At 42.3% G+C, this 24,477-nt stretch overlaps 1 protein-coding gene across 7 annotated transcripts in view; it reads left to right on the forward strand.

The window, feature by feature from the left end:
* The window catches only part of GOLIM4 (golgi integral membrane protein 4), a 73,841-nt gene extending 51,235 nt beyond the window's left edge, over positions 1 to 22,606 (forward strand). The window contains exons 7-16 of one of the 7 annotated variants that reach the window (XM_046658255.1): positions 444 to 527; positions 3,703 to 3,861; positions 6,051 to 6,320; positions 8,106 to 8,368; positions 9,217 to 9,299; positions 10,673 to 10,782; positions 13,535 to 13,699; positions 14,030 to 14,098; positions 20,809 to 20,889; positions 21,204 to 22,606. In XM_046658255.1, coding sequence (XP_046514211.1) covers positions 444 to 527; positions 3,703 to 3,861; positions 6,051 to 6,320; positions 8,106 to 8,368; positions 9,217 to 9,299; positions 10,673 to 10,782; positions 13,535 to 13,699; positions 14,030 to 14,098; positions 20,809 to 20,889; positions 21,204 to 21,353 — 1,434 coding nt within the window. In that variant the 3' untranslated portion in view covers positions 21,354 to 22,606. Of the gene's footprint in view, positions 1 to 443; positions 528 to 3,702; positions 3,862 to 5,966; positions 6,321 to 8,105; positions 8,369 to 9,216; positions 9,300 to 10,672; positions 10,783 to 13,534; positions 13,700 to 14,029; positions 14,099 to 20,808; positions 20,890 to 21,203 lie in introns of all 7 variants that reach the window. The other 6 variants (XM_046658251.1, XM_046658250.1, XM_046658252.1 and 3 more) reach the window with 6 other exon arrangements.
* Positions 22,607 to 24,477: the final 1,871 nt, after the last annotated feature.

Here is a 24,477-nt window from a genome sequence, read left to right on the forward strand (position 1 = left end):
GACCTGCTTTCCTAATCCACGTTATCATTTTGGGCTTTGCATAAACTGGAATCCGCCCAATACTTCTATCACGTCTGCATCATAAGCCAAAAGATGATCTGAAAATCCAAACATGTTCATTAGTACAGAAATGATTCTTTTGCTAGGTGGCTGCATTTTCATAAGCTTTTTATTTACAAAGGTTTATTAATGATGAAATATTTTTTCTTTTTGTTTCGATTTCATTGTACGTGATTATGATATTCGGGTAGCACGTTTTAGATTTTGGAATACTACATTAATCATAGTCTGTTCTCTACAAAGACTTTTAAACTTAATCAGTGCTGCCAAAACCACAACAGAGAAACACGCAAGCGCTATGTGGGTGCTCACACCACTGTCAGCCAAAGTGGGATTTGTCTTCGAATGTTAAAACTCAATGTGTAAAATTCTTTTTCGTGTAGCAACAGCATAAGAATTTACTCTCCGAGCATGAGCAGCTTGTAGTGACTTTGGAAGACCACAAGAGTGCGCTGGCTGCTGCGCAGGTTAGAAGGGTCGCAGCCTCTGGGTTCTTTTTAAAGTCTGCTTTAACATTTCTGAATTCCTTTCTGCATGTAGCCTCTCACCACCCAACCTTCGGTGGGTTTCTTCGGACAGCGCTATCCTGATCCTGAGCATCGTGCATGCTTTCAGAATTCAATCAAGGGAATATTAAATAACCTTCCGTTGTTTTTTGCACTAGTAGTTGGCTGCATATGACTATTTCTACCTTCCATCAGCCCCTACATGCAGTAGATTAATACTTGTTTAAATCATAGAAATTATCCTATAAATATGGTCTTTGGCCACTCTCTGACCTCTGTTGACTCCTGCTATATGATCTGTGGGATTTTATGATGCCAGCGACCTAAGCAAATCATTGTCATACTTTCTCTTCCGCCCCTCCCGCCCTTGCTCCCAGCATCGCAGCCCACACACACTCCTTTTGGGACTAGGCTCATGTGCTGTTGGTCAAATTACAGAAAATAAGAAAAGATCTCATGTCAATAAAGAACAAAAAATGAGAATTATAAGCTCCATTTGTTCAAAGCCTAGAACAGTCCCTGGCACAAGGCAGGCCCTCAGCAGATATTTACTGAATGAACAAACGATCAAACACAAGTGTTGGGGAGCTAATTACAGCAATATCATGCTGAGTGTTGTCCTGCTTTCTAGCGGAAGCAAAGAAATGGAAATGGTGGGCTTAGTCACTGTCTTCTTAGCCACTAGTCTTCACTTTTCTTCTCTTGGAAGAATTCAGAGGAAAGGGCAAAGGAAAACCAACTTTATCTGTACTTAGCAGGAGACCAACTATTATTTTTTGTTGTTATAAAATTATTCAAAGTGTCATATGCTGGGCCCTGACCCATCTCACAGGGTGTGGCATCTGTGTTTGGGGGACCCCATTTCAAGGTTGTCATTGATGGGGTGTCTCCCTACGAAACTGCAGCTGTGTGGTGATTTTTTACATGGGTATAAATCAAGTTGACTTTAGAGGAGATGATTTCATTCAAAACTTTATAAAATTTTTGTCAAGTATTATTATTTTTATATGAGGCTATTTTCCATACTGAAAAATGTGACAAACCAATTGAATACTCTATGTGCTACAATGGCCAAAAATATTAGACTAAGCAACAATTTGCAAGTTCAGAGAAATATAAGTGAAATAGCTCATTTAATGACCAAAACCAAATTCTGTAGTTAATACACTAGGAATATTACTGACAGGGTTTTGTATAGAAAAAATATATATACCTTTATAGTTTTCTATTTCTTTAAATATCTTTTTGGCTCTTTTGAGAAGGGGCTCCAAGTTTGTCCTGCCCCCTCCCTTTTTTTGGTAGTTATGGCAGAACTAGGCACAAGACTTAGCGTCCACGTCTAATCCCGTATTAAAACTTCTCCTGAGTCTCCTAAGAAATCAAGTGCTGTTTCAGGCCTCTGCATTTTTCATGTAAATCATCGTAAGAGATTCTGTCTAAGAAAGCAAGAACAGAATAGAATTTGAGAGTTTACAATTTATTAAGGATTACCACAATAACCTTATATACAAAATTTCTTTACTATTCACAACGTATTGAGTTATATAATATTGTACCCTTTTTATAACTTAATAAAGTGAGGTCCAAAGGAATAAGGTAGCTGGCCCAAGAACCAGGCTTGAAGCTTAGGTCAACCTGACGTCAGAGTCATGCTTCACTCTTAAGCCCACCAGTGTTTTTGGAAATTTCCCCACATCGGTTCCCTGGGCCTTGCCCCAGACCCGTTGAGTCATGATTTCAAGGTGGAGGCCCAGGAACCTGCATGTTTAACATGATCCTTCTGTGATTATTAATGCACACTATTTGAGAACCACCACGTCACTGCCTTCTAAGATTATACATAGTAGAAGAAAGAAAAAAGGCTAGAAATAAGGTTTGTGTATTCCTTCATATTTGTCTTATTAAAAGTATCATCCTGTGGATGTCATTTCTTTTTTCCTTTGACCTCCAAAGTTAGTTTGCAAATGTTTTGATAGATTTTCGAGCTAAGGCCTGCTGTTAGCCGTATGGCACACCTTTGTACACGTTATAAAGAGGTACTCCCCTGAGACAGATTTGGCAAGCACTTCACCTTTGTGTGAATTAAAAAAAGGCAGAAAGGTGCCTCTTCCTGGGCTGGGTGCACGGATGTGGCAGCGGGAGCGCCGGCTGGATTCCAGCCTCTGCTGGCAGCTCTGCTGTGCACACTGAGGGAGGTGGCCCTGTCTGGGAGGCTTGTTCAGAAAAGGTTTCTGTGTTCTTTGTATGTGTTTATGTAAATGTGTGTTTGCACACAGCATTTCTGTCTTAGGAGAACAGTGTTGGTACATATGATGTGCTAAGATAAGCAGTGTCTATTGATTGTCTTAAAGTATTTGATTTTTTTCTGCCTTCTTAGCTTCTTGTATTAAAAATATTACGTGCACACAGACACACACACACTCCACCACATATACATAGATACACCAATATGAGTATATTCTAGTCCTATACCCACATTAGTGCCTTTATGCTGTATCAGAAAAGGACATTGAGGAGCAAAAGTCCAGCCTCATTTCACACCTATGCTCCTGCTTTCCAAAACCACACAGCACAATACTAAAAGTGTTCTGGAAAGTAAGGGACCCTGTTTGAGCACAAGTGGCCTGGGGCAAGAGGGTGGCCTGAGTGATTTAATATATAGATTCAGTTACTTATTTTAAACCTATGATTCCTTTCCACTGAAGAGTGTTACTCAGACTGTACTGGTAAAAGATATCTGCACCTGTATTTATATAATTGTGGAATTTTTTAATAGATTTTTTTTAATGCTATAAAACTGACTACATAGCTGTCTTACTTTTAATAATGGTATTTATACTAGAAAAATTATTTATAAAAATTCTGACTTTGTTTAATGTAGCATGGGAAACTAACACCTGTCTTAGATATTTTTTCTCTGTTCCCTTTAACTCTACTTCTATTTTGCATGTGCTTAAAAATGGTTAAGCATGTCCAAGTAAGTATAGCTAATGCATGGAGACAATCTGCATATTTTTCCTAACTTATATTTAGGTATAAATTTTTTGTCTACTTTTCCAGTGAACCATCCATGAATGATATCTTTTTCCCTCCCCAAATTGTGCAATTTGCATCCAATTGTGCAATTTATGTGCAGACTCAAGTTGCAGAATATAAGCAACTGAAAGATACTCTGAATAGGATTCCAAGCTTTCGAAAACCAGAACAGGCAGAGCAGCAGAATTTTACCCAGCTGGCGCGTTCTCCACAAGGTGACAGCACAGCAAGGAAGAAGTCAGCTGGAGAGCCGCGGGAGGTAAGGGGCGTGAACCGCTAATCTGTGGCCCACTGCGTCACTCTCCCTGTTAAGCTGTCATCAGGTGAACTGCTCAAAATATTGCCAACTCTTCCTGTAGAACAGTGGTTCTCAAATTTTAGTGTGTATCAGAGTGTCCAGCAGGGCTGTTAAAACACAGATAGCTGGGCCTCAGCCCAGAGTTTCCGATTCAGTTAATTTGGGGTGAGGCCTGTGGATTTGCATTTCTGACTCAGCTGGTCTGGGGAGGTGCATTTTGAGAACTACTGCTCTACTGGCTGTGTCTTTATTCGTGGGTTTATTTGTTTGAAAGGAGCTGTCCTGTCTGAGCTTTTTAAGGGTTTTTTTTCAGGGGGTAGAGTGAGAAGGTTAAATGATCATGAGGATATTATGTGACGGTCAGCCCACTGTTATATTAAAGCTGATAATATAGTTAAAGTTAATGCAGTGCTAGGTCCCCCCCAAACATGCCAAAACTTGTATTAGGAGACCTTTTAAAACTACTATGGCTCTAGGTGCTAGTGTCTCCATCCACTTTTTGTATTCTTCATAAAAATTAAGCCTTGCTTAAGAATATTTCACAAGTGGAACGTCACAAGTAGTGTCACCCTTATCCCGAACAAAGTTGTTTTGCAATCACATGTGTAGCAAGTATGGTTATCCAAACCCTGACAAGGCTGTATTTAACATTGTGTTTGAGAACAATGTTTGAGAAAAGTTGCCCCAAGTTACCGCCTTACGGGAGTAAATAAGTTGAGATGAGTGGAGCTCATAAGAGTCTTCACTCCGTGCAGAACATTCCTTCACAGACAGTTCCGTGTCCTCGTGGGTGCTTGTCCTTCGTCTGGGTCTTCGGCTAGTACTGGCTGAAGAAAACCGACCACATCCCTGGCCTGGGAATCCATTCTATTCACTATCTAGTTTGATTACCAGTTTACTGGGTTAATCTTTTAATGGGGCAGACGTTTAGTTTTTCCATCTGTGAGGTAGAGAGAGAGTAGTTGTCTGCTCTAACCTTTCTCACAGGGGCATTGTGGAGATAAATGACAGGTGTTTGAAAGCACATAGGGCTCTTCAGAGAAATATTTCATATAAAGCCAGGGCAGTGTAATGTAAAACTTGGCAGGTAGGCAAAGACCCTGGTAAGATGTCCATCTCCAAAAGTTACCCTCAGATGTCTGAGAATGGACTTTTCCCCTTGGTTTATTTATTTATACAGTCCAATTTCTCAGTTATATTTCTGCTAATTTAAGAAGGCTTCACTTTTATGTCAATTACGGGAGAGCAATCTGACCAAAGAAGTTATTTTTCGCATAAAGCAGGTTGGGGGGAAAGTGACAAATTTTCCTGTTGACATTATATCATCTCTTTTTAACCCCTCTTTTCTAAGTCATGAAGACCATATAGAAATCTCTGAAACTGCAAGGAAAACTGGTTTAAATCAACCAATTTGAGAAGAGGAGTAAAAGATGTCTTTTTTCCATTCAGAGTTTATATTAACAATACAAAATATTTACCAAAGACTTTCTCTAGTTCATGAAGAAATACTACTTTAATACATTAAAAAATGTTTTATTGTATCTGGTTTAGTGGGCGCTATTTTTAGCTAACCACGGATGTCCATTAGTAGTGACATTTGGCATTCTTTTTCTTTATTAGCTAATAAAAAGTGAACCCAACTCATCCTCACTTTGATCTTATCTTTTCAAATAATTCTTGAAAACAAAATTTACATTGAGGAAAATTATGTAAACATTCATCACGAAGTTTGAGGGTTTTTTTTCCTGTTTTTTCTGTGGGAAAATAGCAGTTAGATTGCTTGTGTGGGAAGGGTCTGCTGAGATGTGGTTACGCCTGAGCTTTACTTTTAGGTCATTTACTGTGATCTGAGAGGACGTTTTGCTTATGTTATCTCCATGTTAGAGGTGAGATTACACAGCGGGGAGTTGAGTGGCTCCACTGCAGCCATACTTCTCAGTCACGAGTCTCTGTTCTAGAATCCAGGATCTTGCTTATGTTGTAACCCCACAGACATGATAATAAAGAAATTCTGTCACTCCTTTTGAGATGCAAGAGTGTCATTTCCGGTGACGTGCTTGGCCTAGGTATCTCGAAATAGTGATGTGTGGCAGGACCATGAAGCAGTTCCTGGAAGAACAGAAGAAACAAAACCGTATTCTCCCACCCAGAGGGAGGCGGAATTCCAGGCCCCAGCAGATCTGCACCAGCAAGAGGCAGAACGTAGAGGGCCTGAGGAGCGTCAGGCGGAAGAGGAGCACAGAAAGGCCCTCGAAGAGGAGGCCATGGAGCAGGTCGGGCAGGCGGAACACCTGGAGGAGGAACACGACCCGTCCCCAGAGGAGCAGGATCGGGAGTGGAAGGAGCAGCGGGAACAAAAGGAAGAAGCCCACCTTCTGGAAGGGCACGCTCCTGCGGAGGTGCGAGGCCATCCACGTCAGGTCGGCTGGGATTGTGTCTTGCTGGCTGGAATAGGGAGTGTGGCTTCGTTTTTAAATATTAAAGAAAGAGCCCCTCCCCATTTATAAAAATCTCTAAACTAAAATTTGAGTGATATTACTAAATGTTACATGCCCATATTGAAGTTTTCTAATGTAATATTAATAGCATAGCTACTTACATCCCTCAGAAAGATGACTGGGGTAAAGAGGACGGGCTGTTGTGTATGTATGCCTTCCCTTTGTCCGTAGTGCCCAGGAAGGGAGACACACTCACATCCCTTTAACAGTAAGAGAAGAGCTGAGCACCTGATTCGGCACCTTCCCGGTTTGTGCTCCGGTCCTGGGGGCATCTTGAGGCTGAGAAGTGTCTCATTTTCTATCGTCAAAGGTCCTCTTCTCCCTGTTCATTTACTGTCGAATTGTATGTTGGCTTTTGCACATTCACTTGCCAGGTGGTTAGTAAGTTATCTAAAAGCTGATCTTATCACTTAAGGCTATTCCACTAGGTGGTGTGTTTAACCAGTCCCTGCTCAGGCTTCCACGTCTGAGCACTGCCCTCTCACTCAGTGGCATAGTGGTTAAGTTGGCACGCTCCTCTTCGGGGGCCCTGGGTTCGAGAGTTTGGATCCCGGGTGCAGACCTACACACCACTCATCAAGCCATGCTGTGATGGCATCCACATCCAAAATAGAGGAAGATTGGCCCAGATGTTAGCTCAGGGCCAGTCTTCCTCACCAAAAAAAAGAAGAAGAAAGGAAAAAATATCCTTCATTATTATAAATGATACTTTAGAAGATCTTACAGCAACACTGTGCATAGCTAGGTACCTTTCCTCACTGTCTCTAAGCTGAAACCCAACAATAGGCTACCTGGCCTTTACATAGATGCTGTCAGCTTTTATTTCTAACTCTGAAGCTTCGTTTGGCCTCAGACTTTCCAAGACTTCAAGCTGCTTGAGGCTGTAGGCTGAGTAAGTCTGAAGGCCTCGGTGGTTGCATTCTTAGGTTGTTGCAAAGTTAGCACTGAGAGGCCTCTCCCATCTTGTGTCCTTCATCGCTTTCTTCAGAAGTCCTTCGCGCCAGTTTACTTCCCCTCCACGTGCACCCTGTCCCCTTTGTGAGAACCCTGTGTGCTCGTGTTAGTTGGGGGGTGGAGGAGAGAGTGGTAGATTGTTTAAGGAGAAGCAGAGTTTAAGAATTCCTGTTTTTCCTTTAATCAGAAGGTACTGTCTTCTCACCCATTCTTTGTTGCTTTGAAGAAAATTGATTCTCTGCTTTTCCATCCTAATCTGAAATTTGACCCTTTTTTGGCTGTGCTTAGCCAGAGATTGGTATATTCGTTGCTGGAGTTAATTAGCATCCCTAGGTTGTTCACTCTTCATGGAAGGCTTTAGCCTCAGCACCAGCTCACGGAGTCCCCGATTAGGATGAGGTTACCCATGCCGGCTCGTAGCAGAGCCTTCTGAACACAGGTTTTGTTAAGGTTTGAAACTGGTTTCTTCTGTTGTGTCCTCTTCAGTTGAGAGGGAGCACATTAAAAATCTGCCTCAGTGCCAGCAAATTGGGAAGATGGGTTGCCAAAAGACGCCCAGGGCGAGTTGGGAGGGAGCTGGGAAACAAGCGTTCCAGCGCCGGGTGACCTTGGACCTGATGTATAATCACAGTTCACCTGACAGATCGGGGTTAATAAACCACCTCTGACTCCCGAGTTTGTCGTGAGAAACAAATGAAGGGAGACCAGGGGACCTGGCTGCTCTTGCTCAGCACCCGCTCATTTTTTCCCCAGGTGTATCCTTCCGCCAAGCCGATCACCAGATTCCGATCACCGTATGAGGAGCAGCTGGAGCAGCAGAGACTGGCAGTGAGGCGGGACGAGGAGGCCCAGCGGCTGAGACGACAGCAGGAGGCCCTGCACCAGCAGAGGCTGCAGGGACACTTGTTGCGGCAGCAGCAGCAACAGCAGCAGCTCCTGGCCAGAGAGACGGCACAGCAGAGACCGGCGGGGCCCGAGGAGGGGGAGGGGCCGGAGCAGCGCCCGCAGCAGCCACGGTAGCCTGATGCGTGTAGATTTCAGAGGCAGATTAAAACAGATCTGTTATTTGTCCTCTGTGAACTTGAGGGGCTCGGATTGCTCATGTAGCTGAGGCAGAACAACCACCTGAGAAATTCCAAGGACTTCAGTTTAAAAATAATCAACATTTTTTTTTCTGCTTAAAAGTGATAGTTGAAGTCTCAAAATAACCTAGCAGGTCTTGCGCTAACTTTATTTTAGCATTCGAAATATGTTTTATCTTTTTTTAAGGTATCTTTTGAAAGTATATCTGGAATCTTTATCAAACCTAATCACATAGTTTTTTAAAAAATTAGTATGGCTTTTTAATTTTTAATTTTTTTATTTGCAGTAACATTGGATTGTAACATTATATAGCTTTCAGATGTACATTGTAATATATTTTGAATTCTGCGTAGATTACATCATGTTCACCACCCAAAAACTAATTATAGTCTATCCCCTCACATGTGAGCTTAATCACCCCTTTTGGCCTGCCCCCTTCAGCTATGGTAACCACCAATCCAATCTCCAATGCTATGTGTCTGTTTGTCCTTGTTTTTATCTTCTGCTTATGAGTGAGATCATATTGTATTTGACTTTCTCCCTCTGACTAATTTCACTCAGCATAATATCCTCAAGGACCAACCATGTTGTGGCAAATGGCCAGGTTTCATCATTTCTTATGGCTGAGTAGTATTCCATTGTGTATAAATATCACATCTTCTTATGGCTTTTTAAAAAATGTTGAAAATTTTGTTTAACTGTCTTTAAAGATAAATGACGTACGTCAAACTGTGCTACGTAATTTGTGTCACCGAGTGGATAATGTTTGTGTCCCTTGCAGGCAGCAAGCTCATTACGATGCTATGGATAATGATATTGTTCAGGGAGCAGAGGACCAGGGCATCCAGGAAGAGGAAGGAGGTGGTGAGACTTCTTAGATGATGAATGTTTTAATAAAATTGCTTGGTAATTTGTAATATCAACTCTGAGTTATATGCATATCTGAGTACACACAAAGAAGATTTGTGTACTGTGTTTATGTTGTCGTTGTCCTTGTGTTTTCCTGAATCCTCCCAAACAGTGCACATCGGTAGTCAAAATTGCCCAAGATAATCTATTTCCTCTCTAAAATTTTAGAATGGAAAGGAGATGGTAATTTAAGCTTTTTTTATACTAAATAGTTATTTCTGACACCTTATCATAGGACTGTTATGTTTTGGGCAACTTCTACATTTTCTCCTTACCTTGGAGGCTTTGGGTCATTGCCTTAGAAGTTTTTCATGTTAAGTCGATGGTAGCTTTCATTTAAGTGCGTATCTAGTATGTAATTTATGAAATATCGCTGACTGTGCTAATAGAACTAGAAAGAAACTGTCTCTCTGGCAACACTAACACTTAGATATGGATCCTTTTCTAAAGAGTCTAAAGGAAGATGATTACCCAAAGCCTATTCTGATATTTTATAGCCCTTACAGTCAGAAATTGTTTTCCTTATGTCCCCCCGTGCAGCACTTTAAGCTCTTCTGTTTCATTATCAGTAAGACTAGAGAACGGTTTGTTCCCTTCTCTATTTAATGAATCCCTTGGTGCACTTTGAAACCTAATGGTAAGTTACCCAGCGTCTCTGTTTTCTGTAGGCTGAATGCTCAACCATATACTTAACCTTTCCTCTTATGCCTTCTTTAAAAATTAGTTTGTTTTTCTCTTTGTCTCCTCTTATCTAAATTCTCTTTGTGGAAATTTTTTTTGAAAAGTGGCAAGTGCGTGTCTGTGTGAGAGTAAATGTGGGATGTCTCTGAGTGTGGCAGTCACCACCGCCATATCAGAGAACACAGGATGGCCGTATTTGTCTTGAGCTCCACAAATGGGGTTGTTCTTTCCTTCATTTCCTGAAACATTATCCATTTCTTCTTTTGGTACTTGCTGTTTCCTCTGATGTTACCAAAAATTAGTTGATAATTTTAGCAATGTCCACCTGACTGGGTTTTCTTTTGTTGAGAAAGTGTTGTTATTTTTTGCATAACAGGGTAAGAATTGCAGCTTCTGTTATGAACATTTGTTTTAGAGGGTTAGAATGGTGTCACTCACCTGCCCGGTCTCTTTCAACGCACGGTCTGGGAAAAAGATGTAACTTTATTTGGGAAAGCTGAGACTATGCCTGACGTTGACTTACCCTCGCTGGAGGAGAAATGGGATGAGGTGGTCTTAGGAAAGCCCACCGGTGGCTTTTCTTTGAGTGAAAGGGAAGAATCCTGTCTGGTTCATCTGGGCTGATGTTAGTTCCTTTGATTTGCTAGCCTATGAGAGAGATAACCAGCACCAAGATGAGGCAGAAGAAGACCCAGACAATGGACGTGAACCTCGAGAACAAGGGCCTCATGAAACTGACCCAGAATCGGAGGCAGATGTAAGTGTCCTCTCTTCTGGTACAACACCTGGAAACTCACAAGGCAGAAAGGGAACCTGAAGGTTTGCCTGACCCCACGCGTCTGGCTCCAGATATGTCTGCTGTTTCATCAACACAGAAGGAAGGTGGCTTGCATTATCATATGATGTGAGCAGGGTTGTTAACTATAAACCACGGCGGGGTGCGGGGGGGGCGTTGCTCTGGGAAAACAGCAAAGGAGTTTCCCTCTGGTGACTTTTAGATGAATAAAATTAAAACTGCGAAAAGCAAAATTGAGAGGCATTGAAATATGTAGTAATTCTGAAAGATGAAAAATAAAACAAGTGTGGGAGTTGGAGAACCTGAGAAAGGAAATGAACCATTATGGAGCATGGCGAGCAGTCTGCTAGGGTGTGATGTATGTCCTCTGACTCTGTAATCTCCCAGCAGTCAGTGACCATTTTAATAAATACATGGATAAGGATGTGTGGTTTGAGAAATGAAAAAAATGGCTCAGGTACCGTGATGCTATAGAAAAATTAGAATATATATAAGTAGAGACCTCATAACCAGGAATGTTGTTTGTGTTTACCAAGAAAGGACCAAGACTCCCAGTTCAGCTGGGTTGTCTGGGGCTGTGCCTCTGCCTACAAGTAAGGCAAGCAATGTTGAGTGAGTGTGTTCTTGTGCTTTTGTATAGATGATTTTTTCAACTTACTTTAGCTCTCCTGTCATCTTCTGCTAGTAAGTGAACCACCCAGTGTATAGAGTTCAGTCTGTGCTAGCATGTGGGTCCTGTTTGGGTGGATCCCATGGGCTGGACGGAGGATCCACATCCTGCCTTGATAATCATGGAGAAAGTCTTCCTGATAGCTCTTTAAAGCCGCCTTGATGGAAACGGCTTTTCCACTTAACTTGCACAGAGATGTGGCAGCGCGTGTTCACCTGCCAGCCCCTGAGTTAGCATATCTGAAAGTAGCTTCAGGGATCCCAGCCCTGAAATATTTTCTGGAAAGAGCAAGAGCTGTAGAGAGTCGGAGAGTATGAGAGAGCCGGAGAATATGAAAGAGCCACGGAGTGTCCGTAGGAGAACAAGAAAGGGAGTGTGCACAAGCCTGAGGGCGTGCCTGAGAGCATGCCTGAGAGCGCCCGACAGGGACAGGGAGAGGGCGAGTGCTCAGTCACTGACCTTGGGGAGGCGCTGTGCACTTTTGTTCCTTGACTGTGCAATCCTCTGTTCTCTTCTCACCAGGTTACTTGTTCTGGAGAAGTGGCCTTTCTACCGTGCCTTCTTTTCATTAGAAAGTGTTGCCGGCTTGTCCTTCTTTGTCTCATCTAACTCTTTTAGTTATTTATTTATTTTTTAATTAAAAAGTGTTTTGTCCAGCTTTGTTGAGGTATAATTGATCATCTAACTGTTTTATCTAAATGTAACAGTCATGCCTGTTAAACCTCACTGCTTGTTTCTTGATGAGAGTTGAAGCTAGTGTGTACATTTTTATGAGCTTTTACGAAAGCTTTTGGCATCTTTCTTCTGAAGAAGGTGTGTTACGCTTTTCGTATATTTCCACACAAAATATTGATCACACACAAATAGAAATCCATATGACAGGACATTGTGGAGTGATTGGAGTTCAGCGTGAAGGTGACTGTTTGTCACGCTCTGTATTCCCAAGAATAGTGTCATTGGCACTTGAATGAAGTCTCCAGCCAGGATGTGCAGACAGTGGATCAGCCGAGCCTGCCCGGAGCTCTTGAACGTGTTCAAGGCTCGGAAGTGCACTGAAGTGGGGTCCTGCGGTCTGGAGCACACCCATAGAGACTAAATTTACTCTGAGCACCCCCGTCTCTGGGGAGAAGCATTTGCTGCTTCCGTTAAGTGTCCTATTGATGACCCTGGAGTGGTCGGAAAGCTCCTGCAAGCAACTCCGTTTCTGCCCAGCTCAGGCTCTAAAATCTGAATCTTTATGAGGACGTGTGTTATTTTAAAAGGTGCTTTGGGAGCTTAAGTGGAAAATCGAGATAATTCTGAAGCTGATAATATATGAAGGGCATTTGCTGAGCACAGTAACTGAGAACTACCTTGGGAGGTGGGGTGGGGGAGATGCTTTTCAAAATATATCGCCATGATTGGGTGAGCTCAGTTCTTTTTCTCCTGTCCCTTGCCAGTGCAACATCTCAGGTTCATGGTAGTGTTTCCTATAAAGAAACTTGCTCCGTACTAGAAATTGGTCATTTACTTTTGAATGAGGCCTCTTCTTGTCTCCTTTGCAGGCAGGCCCTCTTCTTGGGTCCTTTCTGGTGTGGGCTTTCTCTTTCTTCAGCTGCTCTTCACCCACTTAGATATAAAATGTTGCTTGCAAAGGAAAGCTCATCTGTATAAAAATCATCATACCAGTGAAAAAAGTTACTATTTGCCTATCTAAATCTCCCATTTTAATTATTTCTCCTACTTGGTCTTTTGGCTTTTATTAATTATTTTTTTTGTTGTCTGTTTGGTTATGCTCACTACCTGTGATATCATTTTGAGGACTGTTTTGCAGTCACTTGCAGAAAATAAGTGCTACTTGTATGTTGTGATTCATCAGCCACTGACAAAGCAGGAGTTCTATCTTTTGACGGTGGGCTGTGTCCTTGTGAGTCTCGGCAAGGATAGATCTGAACAAGCTGGTGAAGGACAAGTTCATTTTCTGCCAGTGTGTGGCCTTTCAAATGAAATTAAACTTGATCCTGGATTTTGAAGTGGCGGTTGATTTTTATTAAAATTTTACAGAGGGCTGCTGTAGAGGATATAAACCCAGCAGATGACCCTAATAATCAAGGCGAAGATGAATTTGAGGAAGCCGAGCAAGTGAGAGAAGAAAATCTGCCAGATGAAAATGAAGAGCAAAAACAAAGTAATCAAAAGCAGAATGCAGAAATGGAGGAGCATCTGGTGGTGAGCAGATGCCACAGCGGAGGGTGGTGGTAACCTGGGTATTTTCATAAGGGCCTGGTATATGCAAAAAGTTAGTCAGAACCTCCATTGATGAAAGGTTTGCCTCTTTGGTTGGTTTTCAGACCGTTGCATGAAATGATATGCCTGCTCTCAGAGGGAGAGGGTAGCGGACATCCTGGGCTTTGTGCTGAGAATGATTATTCATCATTTCCTGGCCACTGATGCATTGAAAGTGCGCTTTTCACGGGGCGTGCTTGTTCTTTGTCCCAGAGTTCTGTAAAACGCGTCTCCAGTGACCAGTCACCCGAGCCCCCTCTTTTGTTTCAACAGATGGCAGGAAATCCAGACCAGCAGGAGGACAATGTTGATGAGCAGTACCAGGAGGAGGGAGAGGAGGAGGTAGGAACTCTGAGCGATCTGCTTGTCATAGCCCTAACCCTAAACAAACCTCAGCAGCATCAGCTCTGACAGGCCCTCTGTAGAAATGTTCAGAAAGACTTAGGCAGGATAAGGAAGACAGTTTCAAGAGGAAATGGACCATGGCAGTGGAGACATTTGGATAGAAGATAAAAACGGGGTAATAGAATCCTCCTTGGTTCTCACTAGAAATTTTGAATTAAGAAATTTGGCCTTTCAGGAATGTGATTGAAGTGATCTTTCTAAGAATATTTTCTTCTATCTCTTTCCCTCATAAAAGAGAGAAAAACCTCGGCAGGTTGAGGGAGTCTGGACTAACCCTTGTGACTTTCTCTGGAGATGTCGCCACAGGGCCTGCCTCTGAGGGGTACCCCAGAGTGTCCATCGTAATACACTCAGCACCCTCCAGACTTTTAAAAAAATTTATGGTCTCTACTTTTTTAGCTTCTTCCCTCCTGAGAATTTAAGACCTAAATTAAATTTAACAATAAAAGGAAAAATATAGAAGGAGCTCAGTTGGAGAAAATGCATTTGGGTGGAATTTCTTAACGTTTCATTTTAGTTTGCTTTTTATTGTGAACTTCTAGCATATAATTGTCATTGAAGTTTATAGATGTCTCTCGTGGTGCCGCGTTTGCGTGACTGAGCGATGAGTGCTCTTGGTCGTAGCTGGTTAGTCACAGCACTCTACTGTGTGGACCACTGAAGCTCAGGACTTGGGAATATGATAGGGATGAGGCCAAGGCCCCACGTTTAGTCTCTCTCTGGACCAGTAAATGAGCCATTGCACTACAATCCTGCTTCAGAGGTGCTTCTCGGCCAAGCGTCCTACATATGTGCGCCTTTGACCCTGAAGGGAGCCACACAAGAGGATGGACAAATGGCAGCCTGAACAAGCACCCCCTGCTGGAGACTCTGCTCAGAATACGCGTGCTTCTGTGCTCACGTCCACAGTTCCCTTGACTAGGTCCGCTTTCTCATTTTTATTGCATTTGTCAGCCTTTCAGAGCTGATGCTAAAATTTGTGCTTATACCAGGAAAACAGAAAAGGATGTTGCTCTCTGCAGCCCTTGGTGACCTACATCGCTGGTCACGTGCCTCTAACTGACTGGATCGTTTTGCCCTCTCTCTCTTCTCTTCCTGCTGTTCATCCTAATCAAGACCCTGAGCTGTCTTATCAGAAGAGAGCATTAGAAAACCAGCAGGCTTGGATATTAAGACATTTGGCAAGGAAAAGATATTCATCTGGATTTCTCTTGTAACAGGATGTCTAGACTAATATTACTTTGTTCCATTCTGTCAGATGCCAGCAGTCTTTGAGGGATTAAAAGAGAAGAGAGTCACCTTGGCTGCTTTTTAAAAATTCAAAAGGGTAAACATAAAATTTTAATCAGTATTTACTGATACTTCTTACCTCTATATTATATCAGCTAAGGCGGAGGGAGAAATCCTGTGATCCATGAGGGATCAGGATGGAAAGAAAAGACAGAGAGGCAAGAGGGAAGGAGAGTGGTGACAAGGTGGAGGTGAGCGCCTGACACTCCGCAGCCACTCCCTCTGGCCCCTGCTCCTCCTCCCTCAGAACCCCGCCCCTCCTCCCTCAGAACCCCACTCCTGTTCCCTCAGGCCCCTGATCCTTCCCCCCTCAGGCCCCTGCTCCTCCTCCCTCAGAAACCCGCTCCTCCTCCCTCAGGCCCTTGCTCCTCCTCCCTCAGAACCCCGCTCCTGCTCCCTCAGAACCCCGCTCCTCCTCCCTCAGGCCCCTGCTCCTCCTCCCTCAGACCCCTGCCCCTCTTCCCTCAGACCCCCACCCCTCAAAACTCCACCCCTCAGAACCCCACTCTTCTTCCCTCAGGCCCCTGTTCCTCCTCCCTCAGATCACTGCTCCTCCTCCCTCAGAACCCCTCTCCTCTTCCCCTGGGGCCCTGCTCCTCCTCCCCCCTCAGCCCGCTGTATTGGGTCTTCCCACCCCTTCCTGTTGTTCCTAGTTCTTCCCTTGAGGAGGGTGGTTCCCCAGTACCCTTCAGGGACTTGTGATAGTCGGAGAGGAGCTGCTCAGCGACTGCAGCAGAGGGAGACACATGCGAGCACTACAGCAGGGGCGCACGCGGGCTGTGCTGTGTATAAGCCACGTGTGTGTGAGACAGCTTTTGCAGGGCCCTCTGAAAACCCTCGAAGGCTGGGTAATGGGCGTCGTTCTTCCCTCCATTAGCCTCAGAGTCTTCCGCTGCCGCAGCTGGCCCCCGAGTGTAAGGCCCATTGCTGCCCTCAGTCCCCTCCTGCCTGGCCACAGTCACCCTGACTTCTGTCGGCATTTGCTCCTCGGGAGGGACAGTGTCCTGCCAGGACTGTCCCTGTTCTGAGATCCAGCCCATCAGGCTTGTGACTTAAGCTCTGAGGGGAGAGGACCCAACACAAGTGTGATGTTAGGCGGCTGGCACTCCCCCTGCCTTCTCTTGTCTTAGCACAGCAGCGTTCTTAACAAGCACTCCCTCTTCGTTGGGGGGCTTGTTCCAGTGGAACGTGTCCACGTGGTGATGCCATCCTCCTGTTGCCTACTTTCCAGATTTTGTGTCTACTTATGAGCAAACAAGGCAAATTATGACTTTGCCAAAAAGTGTTATTTGTGCTTTAAAATTATTTGAATGTTCAAAAAAATATATAGATTCAGTGACTGCTTGAAAAATCTGAGTGCTCTGTCTCCCCGGTATAACTGACAACAGATGGATCGGAAGACCCCTGAGAGAGCGAGCGTGGTTTATTGACCCGCCTTCCGTGGTCCTGCGGCCTGTGAATCACCACGTCAAGAAGCTGTCCGGATGGATGGCAAAAACTCTCCTAGTAGACATCTCGCAGCAAGCAGTGGTGTCCATCGCTGCAGCTGACGTTGCTGAAGGCCCTTCCTTTGTCCCATTCCATCCGCCTCTTGGGATCTCCGCGTTCTTGACTACTTGAGGTTCAGCCTTCTAGTTCCTGTAACATCTTTGATGTGTAAAGAAAGGCATTAATACCTACAGGGATGGGGTAGCTGGCCTATGCCCATTTCAAACTCAGTAGACCTATTCTACTTGGGGTTTGGGCTATTTATTAAACTTGCCATATCGCATATGGACCATTTCTAAAATGCCTAAAACATTATATTTCAGCGAATAAAAATGAGTAACGAGGAGCAGTGCTGGGAAATCTTGGACAAATGTTTGCATCAGCTTGAGCAGGACACTAAAGAGGGCCGAACGTGGAAGACATAACTGGTGTGTTTATGTCACGAGAGGGAAACTAACATTTGGTTCTGGTGATTAGTCTAAGCATATTTTAAAGTTAGAAACTCCATATGATTTTGTTCCTCTTCAGTAATGCCTTTAAGATGAGTTTAAATTACTTTTGCCCCAAACATGAGGAATATATTATTAGAATAATAAGGAGTATCTGTAAATCTGAAAAATTACAAAATTTTCATTTGTGGGTTCCCTAAATTAAAGAGTAATTTAATTCAGTGCTTCCCACTTCAAAGTATATTGACAACTGGGAAACCACCTGAATTTTCTACAAGAGATCCCAAGAGAAGTGAAGAAAGAACTAACAAAAGGGTATTCATCTCTTCAGCCGGAGACATTATTAACCTGGCGTCCGTTGTCGCTTGGGCAGGTGGTGCTCAGTCTTTGCTGTGGCTGAGAATCCCTTGGAGGGTGTGTGAAAAATACAAATTCCTGGGCCAGACCTTAGCTTAGAGGTTTTTATTTTATCTGTGCTGGGGCCTAGAAGTCAGAGTTCTTCACAAGCCCCCAGCTGATGCCAACATTTCCAGAACACACTGTTTAGAGAAGCAGTATAGGACCTGTGGCTGCGGGTGGACTTGGGGAAGTCTGAACGTCCTGAAACTTCTATGCAAAATAACGTGTATCTATGCCCGTTTGCTGAAGCCTTTCTTACCAAATCCTTAAAAGGGTTCACGACCCCCTACCACACACACACACACACACACAGAAGATTAAAAATCAATGATGTTTACCCATCCCTTTTATTTTACAGATAAGAAATTTGAGTTTCAGAGAGGTTAGCTAAATTTTCGAAGGTCTCACAGTTTGTTATTGTTAGAACCATGATTAGAGCCCACCCAGGTCTGATTTTAAAGGCCACCATAATTAAGTATACCAAGCAAGATAACTAAATAGTTGATGTGGGCAAGTCCTTCTTTATAGAAGTTAGGTGAATACAGAAGGAATGATGGAATTAGAAAGTTACTATTTTTGTGACTCTTAATTAAAACTATTGATTTCAGAGCACTCATCAGTGGATGATATCACTGGGTGAATGGAGGTCAGGGAACTTTACCATGGAGCGATCAGGCCGTCACCATCTGAGCTCACTGACCAATCTTAGCCCCACTGAAAGCCAGACAAGATCTGAAAGCTACCACATGACCTCTGAAACCCTTGCTTTGCAAATTGAATCTGAATTCCTTCACGCCTTTAAGCAACCTTCCTTTTACGAGAAATGTGGGGGCTAAAGGAATGAGTTAAGTGATACCTTAAAGAGGCAGATAAATCCAGAATGCGGGTCATTCTCCAGGGCGATAAATCAATAGCAATAAAGAAAAACGAGAGGAGTGGAACTGATGTGTGTGCGGCCTTTGGATCATGATTAGAGCAAATCAACTGTAAATAGACATTTTTAAGACAATCAGGAAAATGTAGGTATGAACTAGACATTAGATGATACCGTGGTATTATTTATCAGGATGCTAATGGCATTATGGTTATATAAGAAAAGTCCATGGATGTTAGAGATGTATACTGAGATGGGTGAGGGTGAAATTACATGATGTCTAGAATTTTTAAGAATAGATGATACAGTGTGGCGACACTGAGATGACTTTTGAAGCTTGGTGATGGCTGTAAGGGGTTCCTTGAATTATTGTCTTTATTTGTATGTGCTTGAAAATTTTCATCATAAAAACAAATGACCTCATTGTTTATATAGCCAGAAAGTTGGAGACCCAAGGTTTTGTCCAGGTCTGGCTGACTGCGCAATCTGTGTGAGGGGCTGGCAAAGTGCCAGCCTCGGCTTCTTCTGTAAAGAAAGTCTTGTTGGCACACAGCCAGCCTGCTTTACGCAGCATCTAAGGCTGCCTCTGCCCTGCAGCGGTGGGGCTGGGTAGTTTCTGCAGAGACCTTATGGCTGAGAAGGCCTGAATATTTACTATCTGGCCCTTTACAGAAGAAGTTTGCTGGCCCTGATTTATGTATTCTTTCCACCATAGTGCTTTCCAGGCAGTTCCCTCCCCACGCCAATGAAACCACGTTTGGTGTCCTAGTATATTTTCATTATAGAGGCTACAGAAAACATGTCTTCGTTTACTGAAATCGACCAGGACACAACAATTTAACTATGTTTCAATTAGCGAAACATTATTAGATCCTGAAATAAGTGCTTCCTTGTTTTCATCCTAGAGTCCTGGGGCTGGTGTTATGAGCTTCTGTGACTCAGGGCAGAAGAGATGTCCTGGGCCACCAGTCTGCTGGTGAGACAGGGGTGTCTTCTCTTTAGCTCGCCCCACCAGGACATGTGAATACAAAAGATGCTCTATCCTCTGTCCTCAGAAGGTATTTGGTGCCAATGGAGTTTAGGAGTTGTGAGTCCAGCCGACATAGGGCTGGTTAGAAGAGGTTCGTGAAGGCTGGGCTCTGTCCAAGGGCGTCTTTGAGGGTCGTCTTTGTAGGCTCCGAACAGGCCAGCCTCCCCCTACAGCTTGTCTGGCAGGCCCCTGGACTGGACACCTTGAGGCAGCCCTTAATTACAGCACCCGCAGACTTTCCTTCCCTTGCCCATTTAAACCCCCCCCAAAAGTATCAGGTCATTTTGTGTGTTGTTCAAGATTATTCAGCAAAAATATTTGGATGCTTGCTTTGATTTGCATTTTGAAAAAATAATGGAGATCACTGACACATAACAGTATTAGCTTACATAACAGAAAGCTCCTTAAAACAGAACTACTGTGTTAGAACACTAAAGAGATGTAGGGATTTGAGGCACTTTAATAACTGTTTCATGAAGAAATTGAAATGATTGTGTTCTACGTTAGAGATATTTTAGCCAGAGGAGTTTATTCCTAGTTATAAAAATATAGATACACTTTTTTTTCTCAGTTTTCTACTGCGTTGTATATAAGTAATGGTGTCTGTTTGCTGTTACAGAGCAGATTTTTTTTGCATTGATTGATTGATTCATTCCTTGAATATTTATTAAGCAATTACAGTGTGTCGGGTAAACATCTAGGTATTAAAGACAATTAGTTGAGGAAGCCAGATGGTTCCTGTCTTTGTAGAGCTTACATTGTGTCAGAGCCTTCAGACGTCTATAGTTCTCCCGTTTCGAAAAGGGGAATTTTAAATTTCATCAGCTGAATTTCTTCAGGTGTTACACTTGGGGTGTTAACCCTTATTCAAATAAATCAGAAACTCAGTCTCAAAAGTCCTAGGTTCTGAATCATTCACCCTGATTTTTTGTAGTAGGTGTGTTACACATTTCTTCATAGCTGATAGACAAGTCACATCTTTGACTTTTATCTTTTTTCAAGTTTATTTTTAGTTTATTTTTGTTCCTGCTACTCTGAATGAACTTTTTGGAAATCAAAATATGTTGCAAGTGTTTAAATGATAAAAGCGTCACCCAGTATCTCTGGTTTGTTTTAGGTTCAGGAAGATTTGACCGAAGAGAAAAAAAGGGAATTGGAGCATAATGCTGAAGAGACCTACGGTGAAAATGATGAAAACGTATGTGTAGGATCTATATTTCTGCTGCGTGTGTGCGCATGTGTAGGAGATCTGTCTGTCTAGTCGGATAGATACCAGCAGGTGCCTCTAAGGTGCCATGGGGTTTAACAGGCCAACCTGGAGTTCAGAAAATTTGTGACAACCTTCATAGATTGGGAAAGACTGCAGCAGTGTTGCCTATTGGAACATTTTTCTTCACTTGTTTCCTTTCTCCAAGAAGGAGTACCATCGCACCCTTTACTTTCTAGAGGGAGTTAGTTACATCACCAACCCCACACCCTCTCTCTTAGTTTTTCTTTTCTTTTAACTTTAAGGCTGATGAGAAAAACAACGATGGAGAAGAACAGGAAGTTCGAGATGACAACCGCCCCAAAGGCCGAGAGGAACATTATGAGGAGGAGGAAGAGGAGGAGGAAGACGGGGCTGCTGTTGCTGAGAAGTCCCGGCGACGAGCTGAAATGTAACGGTGCCGCCTTCACACAGCGCTCAGCCAGCGGCTTCTGTTCACGCTGCTCGAAAATACATCTGCCTACTGAACTCTAGGATATTTAATTACAAAAATTAAGAATTTAGACATTTTTTAACTTTTGTATTAGAAAAGCTCATACATTTATACAAATATATTTTGATAACCTAGGTTAGAGCTTCTTTTATATTCAAACTAAACATGAGCAGGAAGAAAAACAGTAAAGCAAACCTTAGACTCTGGAGCTGACTTTTTATAGACTATGTGGTGTTGGGAAGGATGTCGATTTTGTACATGTTTCAACTTTCCTATCTTCTAGTTTCCAGGTGATCTGTTGTTTGCCTTTGATAAAATACAGGATTTCTGAAGAGGGAACACTGCAAGGTGCCGTGCAGACTTCCAGGAGAACGGCCAGTTGACTCCCGTCTGCCCTTCCCAGGGTCTTGTGTATAGTTCTGATGGGATTGTCACAGTCTGTCTCGCTCTCAAGTAAGAGCCACGTACAGAGTGACATGCAGTTGGAAAGACATTTCTCTTGTAAAGAACTTGTTTCCAACTTTTCAGATCAGTTAAGAAAATGTTTGGCTTTACTTAAAATCACAGCTGTTCTTCGTGAAAGGAATTAAATTTACAAATGGAATAATACTAAAACTCACGTCACAGTATTCTGGACTTAGATATTTCAGTATTCGACAAGGTATGACACATGAGTGTATTCGCCTTTTTGAAGGACTGACTCCTTGTTTACTGACTAATTTAGTGTGTATGGGTGGTGTTTTCTATGTGAGCACCTATCCTGTTTTTTTCCTGAAGTCACCTAGTGAAATCCTTGTTTCAGTATCTAGTTCTCTACAGTAATATATATTTCCCCTATAAGCTCTGTGCCTCAATATGTAATTACTTTGGTGACAAATCTGAATATGAAGGCATACCAAATTGTACAATTGAATAGGATTATTTTTTGAAAACTGTACGGTGAAATACACGTGTCGATATGACAGACTCTCATGGCTTTTCTGTTTTTTGCTGGGACTGGGCCTGCATTCTGCCCACATATAAGCATTTTAGTGATTATGAATTATAACAATCCTTTAAAATAAAAAAAATTAAAAATCAAAAATTTCCCTTGAGATAGAGACATATTTCTGTCTCAAGCATAGATTTTTAAATATGTAAAATTAGGTTATATAATTCCTATGTGTGTGGTTTTATAATAATACTCTCAAATTAATAAAAACAAATTTCAATTTCTACCATTGTATGAATGTAATTTTATTTTTTAACAACCATACTCATGTATGGTTTGATTATCCCAGTTGAGTGATTGTGTATGTGTGAATAGGGATGTTTTGTTCAAATGTATTTTGGATTTTCAATAATCATAAATCAAATCTTACATTTGTGTATAAAAACCCTTTATGTAATGTAAAATGTATAATATTGTACATAATATTCAGAATACAATTATTTTGGTAAATTAGTTGTATTTTTAATGTCCCAGTTGCAGTATTTAATTATTTGAAGCATATTGAAACTTGGTAATAGTCAATAAAGCTATAAAAAGCAAGTGGTAAATTTTTAAAGTATGTGATTTCTTATTAGTTTCTGATCTTATCCCTCAGTTCCTTTTCATAAAAGGAAAACTTCTAAGAGGTATCAATATATATTAATGAATTATAAAATGCCTCTCCCAACCTGTTCCTGATTCCTTATCTCCTTCTCTACTTGGATTAGTATGTGATTTTTTTTTTCCCTTTCCTAAAGAAAGAGCTAAGAGTTTTTATTTTATTTGAGCTGGTTCTGGGGGAAGAAAAAACAAATAGGTACAGAAATGTAAGAGAGTCTCATGTGGCACACACGTAAAATAATGAAACGATTAAACTCACCCCCAGGAAAGCAGCAACCTCAACCCATTCTGCTGTCTCTATGGCACAAAGTTATAGGGCCATGTCAGCTAATGTTTGGAGGAGAACTAATCAGCCAGAGCTGATCTACATTAATGAGGTGAACAGAAATAAAATGTCACTTGTTTATCCTGCAAATTAATCCGTGACTTTCGGTGCAACCAGTAAGTTAAAGAATTTGGTACAAGTGGCATAATCAGAAGAAAAAAAACAAGGCAGTTTATTAGGGACAAGTGCAGAAGAGGACAAAAAAAAGAAATGACTGGATATTTGTAAGAGTGATTAAAAAAGATCAAGGAGTAAGTATAATCTGAGCCACGTGTAAGTCATAGCGACTCACTTTTATAAAGGAAAATTGTTGACGTTTACTGAATGCCTTCACAGTATAAAGAGTGTGTGAATAGGACCCGCTTTATTCCCACACTGCTCTTTTAAGGTTGTTAGAATCCCTCTCTCACAACTGAAGAATTTTGTCCTCCTGGAGCATTTGACACCGTTTAACCGGTTTGAGTTCATTGTTTCATTTTTAGTTTTCTTATTACACTATGATACATTCATACTGTGGCATGTTGCATAGCTATTAAAAAAAATAAGGTCAATTTCTATTCTGGAATCAGCTTTTGTCTTTTTTTGTCTGTTCCTAGTTTTCTTCTTATCATCTTGGCTGCTCTTTCTTAGTCTTTTGCTGGTTTCTCTTCTTATGCCTGTCCCTTAAATATTAGTGTTCTTCAGCTTTTGTCAGTTGTGTGGAGAAAATACTCCTCAGAAGTAGAGAACAGACCTAATCCACAAAGATAAGCACAAGGCAGAGGCAGAGATGAAAAGAGTTGTGGCATTTTTTCAGTCCCCATACCTTCCCATCCCTGATGCCAGCCAGGTCTACCCGTAGGTTGATTAATGAGCCAATAAATACTACTTTTTCATTTGAGATAGTTGGAAATGGATTTCTGTCACTTGCCACCTGGAGATTCCTGAGTAATACTTGACTAACATTCGGTTCCTTTAAATCATTATGCTTTGATATCATGGTATATTTGCTACCTACTCTCCCCAGAAATGCTGGTCAATCCCTATTCTCTCTCCTCTTCTACTTTGCCTGGCTCGTTGCTTTAGGTCTCACCTCAGACAGCATTTCCTCTAGGAGGGGTCTCTCTCCCGTTCACTGCCACCCCACCTTCAGTCTAGGTTGCACACCTTTTCTTTGTCCCGCAGTAGCAT

This window comes from Equus quagga, chromosome 4 (genome assembly GCF_021613505.1).
Source record: "Equus quagga isolate Etosha38 chromosome 4, UCLA_HA_Equagga_1.0, whole genome shotgun sequence".
NCBI classification, from domain to species: domain Eukaryota; kingdom Metazoa; phylum Chordata; class Mammalia; order Perissodactyla; family Equidae; genus Equus; species Equus quagga.